Source organism: Austrofundulus limnaeus, unplaced genomic scaffold (assembly GCF_001266775.1).
Source record: "Austrofundulus limnaeus strain Quisiro unplaced genomic scaffold, Austrofundulus_limnaeus-1.0 Scaffold33, whole genome shotgun sequence".
In the NCBI taxonomy this organism is placed as follows: Eukaryota; Metazoa; Chordata; class Actinopteri; order Cyprinodontiformes; family Rivulidae; genus Austrofundulus; species Austrofundulus limnaeus.
In genome coordinates, this window is record NW_013952435.1 from 2,200,112 (window position 1) to 2,206,579 (window position 6,468).

General features: G+C 39.8%; 1 protein-coding gene across 2 annotated transcripts in view; it reads left to right on the forward strand.

The window, feature by feature from the left end:
- Positions 1 to 6,468, forward strand: part of unc5b (unc-5 netrin receptor B) — a gene marked incomplete in the record, with an annotated part of 99,811 nt that overhangs the window by 56,512 nt on the left and 36,831 nt on the right. For both annotated transcript variants that reach the window (XM_014005994.1, XM_014005993.1), the window contains 2 exon segments: positions 4,586 to 4,816; positions 6,158 to 6,301. In XM_014005994.1, coding sequence (XP_013861448.1) covers positions 4,586 to 4,816; positions 6,158 to 6,301 — 375 coding nt within the window.

The following is a 6,468-nucleotide window of genomic DNA, read 5'->3' on the forward strand; positions in this document are numbered from 1 at the left end:
ATGTACACGTTGACATTGACATTTTGGACAGTTTTCTCATCCCTTCAATTGAACAGATATTTGGAGGTGATGAAATAATTTTACAAGATGAAAATGCATCGTGCCATAGGACAAAAACAGTGAAGGCATTCCTTAGAGAAAGACACATTCAGTCGATGTCATGGTCTGCAAATAGTCCAGATCTTAACCCAATTGAAAACCTTTGGTGGAAATTGAAAAAAATGGTCCACAAGAAGGCTCTGACCTGCAAAGCTGATCTGGCAACTGCTATCAAAGAGAGTTGGCATCAAATTGATGAAGAATACAGTTTGTCACTCATCAAGTCCATGCCTCAGACACTGCAGCTGTTATAAAAGCCAAAGGTGGTGCAACTAAATACTAGTGATGTATTTTGAATGTTCTTTTGTTTATCTGTTTTTCATGATTCCATACTTTTTTCCTCAGAATTGAGTGATTCCATATTTTTTCTCAGAATTGAGTGATTCCATATTTTTTCCTCAGAATTGAGTGATTCCATATTTTTTCCCTGTGCTTGGTCAATAAAAGTAACATTCACTGACTTCCACGTTTTCTCTTCATTTCTTTGAGTGTTCCTGAAAGCCAACAAGTTGCACTTTGGAATGACCTTATTATTGTATCATGTTTTTGATCTGAGTTTGTTTTATAGAATGACATGTCTGAATGAGTGCTCATCCAAGACTGGTGATTCCATACTTGTTGCCAGGGGTTGTACAACTCTCCGACTAAAAGGCAGGGGTGGGAGATACTGCGAGTGTTTGTATTATTGGTCGATGCAATACGAAATAAATACAGGGCTCGTATTGCTGACACCAATGCTTTTACTTAAATGTAATTTTCATTGAATAATTTTGTGATTCTGTCTTATTTGAACATGATAAAACACAGGACAAAGATTTTAGGCAATTAAAAATAACTACAGCAATACAGAACAATGGAATAGTATAAAAATTATAAAATAATTCCCGTTTTACCTCCCCTTACAGTGATTTTCAAAGTGGGGGCAATCTAATAAATGTTTCAAATCATTATCATATACTCAAATCTATTTTTCAATCATTATTTTACAGTGTAATTTATAATATAAAGAGGTGAATCAAGAGAGCTAAAAAGGTTTGATTTCTTTGATTCTGTTCTTATTGTGTGAACAAAAGTATCGATCTCACTACGATGATATTGATCCAATACTAATACTCATCTTGGATCGATCCCCCACCAAAAACCCAAACATTCTGAATCCACTCTATACTGAGGTCCAGACAGAACGATATGACAGTGAGAGTTCTGCAGCTCAGCCTTGAGTAGTGAGTTGAAGAACTCCGACAAGAGAGGCAAAACTAAGACAAGCTGAGATGAATGCAGGATGATGGGTTCATCTTGGATTAAGCCCGGAGAAGCCGTCGCCCTCTCCGTGTGTCCGGCAGCAGAGCCGAGCCGTCTTCAGCCGATCCAGTGTGGCCCGGCGGAGATGGGATCAGTTTATGGGAACTGTGGGATCAGAACGGGAGCACGCTTTTCACTTTCCAAGATAGTATCTGCCTTGTTAAGTAGCTTTTCTTGTTCCTCGGTAGTAGAATAACTGATCAGGCTCGGGCCTAATGCATTCTGAAAACAGAGCACTGCAAATTTGCCTGGTTTAAATCAGCTGTGTTTGCTCACGCGCCTCTTTATCCACTGAGTGCAGCAAATGAGATTTAAGAAGTGTGAGGCTGCTGTGTGGAGAAAAGGCGCTGCTACTGTTTGTGTTCTTCTGTGTGCGTTTGTGTGCGTTTGTGTGTGTGTGTTTGGGCTGAGCTGAATATAACTGCAGCTTTTGGAAATCTCCTGACTGAAGCTGTCAATCTCCTGCACTCTGCTCCAGTTTTCCACTCAACACTTATTGAATTCAGACCATCGTTAGAAGCAGAGGCACGTTTTTCCACTGAAAGGTTTTAGAATTTAAAACCCAGATTTCACTGAGGGCAAAGCGTTGTTCAACCAGTTAAAACATAAAATAAAATAAAAACTTGCATTCCTTAAAGGAAGTCGCCTTGAATGCCAAAGTTTTCTGCTTTCCAACCATCATGTTTTTGAAAATGTGGCACATCAAAGCTATTTACAGTATTCAATATTCCATCTAGAAATAGCCAATAACTGCAGCGTTGATGTGCTGCTGTAAGGAGTATCTACCCATCTTTATTGGGCTAAAAATGTCTGCCTGAGGAGGTCAGAAATTCTGTGTCCTTCCTGGCAGCAGCAGCTTGGCAGCTTTGCCAGGAGAGATGTGTCACATTGGAAATGTCAGGGGATAATGTGCTATCAACGGGACCTATATGTGAAAGGTCAGCAGCTCTCCTCCTCAGCTGAGGAGGCTGGACCGTCCAAAGCAGGAGGCCTGTGTCGAACAGATTAGAGGCGATACGATGAGGCAAAAATGTCACTGTAGTCCTGCACTTCTCCCGCAGCCTGTCAACACCTTAAATGGCTTCTTAATATACACCTAACACCCTGCAGCTGGACTGAGGYGCAGAGGAAGACCTGTTGCACATTCACGCCCACCAAGTGGGAAGGTGGTATGTGGTGTGCAGTACTGCAGATCACAGTGAAAATACAGTGCAGGTTGAAACTTTATTGATTCGACTGCAACTTTTGACTTCTAACTTCCTTTGTCAAGCATTCTTACTATTAAGACATTCCATTTTTCTTCTTTTGTGCAATTTAAACAATTTATATATCAAAACATTCAGCTCATTAATGCCGTGGTTGCAATGACTTTTGGTTTTTCAGCAATTTATACAGTTGGCCACTTTTTCTCATTGAGAATAAATGTTTTCAACATCCTTAAAACCTTTCAAAATGCTTATACTGTATATCTTTACTGCAGTTTTTACCTTTTGCTCTGGTTCTGCTTCTGTGTGTTAATTTCAGTCGTCTTTGACTCATTTTTTCTAATTTTAGCTTTTTCTGCTGTTTTAGCTGTCTTCCTGCTCCTTTCTGTTATTCTTCTGTTAATTTCAATATTGTGTGCTTTCTATGCTAATTTAAGCCATTTTTTTYKMGARWMKYTTWTMWYWTWTWKTSKYWYWYAYACAMMAYMWMRAKRYRMWRTRKARMRMRAWWTKYRSWKTWKARMAYAYRWSYMMARARAMACACACACATGACAGACATGAGGGAACGAATGTCCAGGGTCTTTCGCAACGTAGTGCGCTACCTTTGCAGTTTAGAATACACACACACGGGAAGGATGAGTTTAAAAAAGAGCTTTGATCCTGTCTTTTATACAGAAAAACACACGAGCATACGCTTTAAAAACTACTCTGTGAAAGAGAGCAGCTAAGGAGGGGGAGGGGTGGGGGAACAAAACATTTTTTTGCCTTTTAAGCTACTTTTTAGCTGGTTTCAGCTAACTTTATTTGTTCTAACTTAATCTTTTTGAGATAATTTCAGCTTCATACTTCTTAATTTAGCAAAAATGCTCTTTCTGCATCTTTGTGTTAGCTTGTTTCAGCTTTTTAGCTATTTTTTCACAAATTACAACTTTTCTGGAGGTCAGGGGTGTCAAACTCATTTTCACCAAGGGCCACATGAGTGTTATGGTGGCCCTCGAAGGGCCAGGTGTAATGAACTTTGACGTTTCATGTTTAACTTTGACAGTGTAGCTACTTGCGACCTGTCCAGGGTGTACCCCTCCCCTCACACTGTGGCTGCTGGATATGGGCACCAGTGACCCTGAAAGGAGTAAGCGGGTATAGATAATGGATGGAATAAACAGAGTTTTAACACGTCCTCTTTTTAAACACTGATRAGAACAAAGTATACGACTGACTAAATCTGAAAAAAGTACAGAAATATTAGTAAAAGTAAAACTAATAAAGTTTTACTCACTGAGTTTCTAGTTAATATGAATTATGGCAGATTTAGTTTATGGTTGATGCTTACTTTAAAGCAACTTATTTTCAGACATTAATACAGTGCTATCCAACTAAATTGCTCAGTTACTTAAAGCCGACAGCTCAGGGGCAGGACAATTGTTATTATCTTTCACCTTTTAAATTAATTTTGTTGCATTTAATCATAAATTTAAAGTTTACCATTGATATAAGAAATCTTTTTTTCAGCAAAAATCTATCAGAAATTATCATTCACATTTCTTCAGATAATGTAAATTCTCTATTTTACCTTTAGTTCATCTTTTGACATTTTTACCCTGTAGGTTGACTTTTCTTATTTCTAGTTTTTAACTAATATTTTTCTACTTTTAGCTTTTGCTTCCTTTAGCTTTAATCTAGGTTTTTGCTACTTTTAGTTCCTTTTTTTAATTTCATCTTGCCTTGTGTTACTGTTTGTGTTTAGCTTGCATGTTGCTATGTTTAGCTGCCCTCTTGAAACTTTTAACTTTCAGCTAACCTTTTGCCACTACCATAAACTGAATTGCAGAAATGAAATCATTAATGTGAGGTGTCCACCAAGGTCGTGATTTTTAACATCTGGCCATTGAAAATGCAGCTCCTTTAACTCGCTGCACTTGTTTTTTTTTATATTTCTTGGTCCATTTAACAATCTTCACCATGTCTGTGTTTCCTTCCAGAGGGCAGCGACTACAGCGACGCCGACGTTCTCCCCGATTCTTTCCCGTCCGCACCGGCGGAGCCGCTGCCCGAGTTCCTGCTGGAACCGGAGAATGGTTTCATCGTAAAGAACCGGCCGGTCCAGCTGCGCTGCCGGGCCTCGCCCGCCACCCAGATTTACTTCAAGTGTAACGGAGAATGGGTGAACCAGAACGATCACATCACCAGAGAGAGCCTGGATCAGAACACAGGTACACACACACACRTTTGTTTTTCTATCCTTATTGGGACCGTTCATTGATTTCTATTAATTTCCACTTGTTTCTATAGCCTCACTCAGACCCCTTACCCTAAACCTAAACTCAGTTCACACCTTTTAGTCCTAAACCTAACCCCCTAACCTAATATGGAGTTCCACCATAAAATAGACAGCTGGTCTTGACAAGGTAGGTGTAAATCCGGTGCAACAATACATGCATCTGTATTGAACCGTTCAATACACAATATGTAGGTAGGGAACAATACAGATTTTTAAAATTTATTTTATCAGCTTGTCTTCTGAAGAYGTTCTGTGTTGAAGCTCAGTGGATCTGTGTTCGACTACTCCACCTAGGCTGCATTGTCGAGCACAGATCCACTGAGAAACTTGCCGTTTCAGCAACATTTAACTTAAAAACTACAGAGCCCACGGGGGGACATGGGGAAATTTTTTTTCTTTTGCGTTCCCACGCAATATTATTGCGTTACCTCACAATACTTTTGCGTTACCTTGCAAAATTGTTTTGCGTTCCCACGCAAAAGATTTTGTATGTGAACTGAATTAAATCAGACTTTTATTTTGAAATATCCAGTTACCAAAACAGGATGTGTCGCCACAAGTTAGTGAAATTAACGATGTTGCGTGGCTGCAATGTGTTAAAATATCRGCATATGACATAYTTCCATGCGTGGCTGTGTGATATATTCATTCTGAAGCAGAATTAAAGCAGTAGGCTAACTCGCTAAYGGTGAACATGYGAGTTTGTTAATAAACCGGCAGGCACAACAGTGATAAACTACTTTTGCAAGGGAATGCAAAAGGTATTGCGAGGTARCGCAAAAGAAAAAAAAATCTCCCATGTCCCCTCGCGGGCTCCGTAAAAAAACTGTACTTTTGAGGTTAAAAAAARGTTCRTAATTAGTTTAAATAAATTACAAGCTAACAATGGCATTAAAAGTTCTCTTTTTTTGTATCAAAAAATTATAGAACGGTAAGACTAAATTATCAAACCAAATCGTGAATTTTCTGTATCGTGGCACCTCTAGTGTATATTACCAGAAACGGTCCTAAGAAGGTAGCAAATACAAGTACACACACACACACACATACACACACATAAAGTAATGTCACCTTGTATTTCACAGAGATAAACATCATACCTAATTACCAACATCATTTTCAACTATATTATCCATTAGGCCCTTTAGGATTTTATGTGCGTGTTAACGGCTTTTGGCATGCAGCCGGTGCATAAATTAAATGTGCTGTAAAAACTATGCTTCAGTGATCCCTCCCCTCACCCCTACCCTCCTAATAATTTCCCTGCCCGCAGGTCTGGTGGTGCGAGAGGTGGACATCTCCGTGTCCCGGACCCAGGTGGAGGAGCTGTTCGGGCTGGAGGACTACTGGTGCCAGTGCGTGGCCTGGAGCTCGGCCGGGACCACCAAGAGCAACCGTGCTTATGTTCGCATCGCCTGTCAGTATCAAAGCTCCGYATGAGTGTGTGAGAGTGACGGAGAGGTTTAAAGGCAGCAGGAGATACTGGAAAAGGAAATGTTTCTGACTTTTTTAGCTTTGTGTCRGCTTAAAAATATATGCAAATACATCATCAGTGGCGCTCCGTCTTAGTCCCCCCCCCCCACC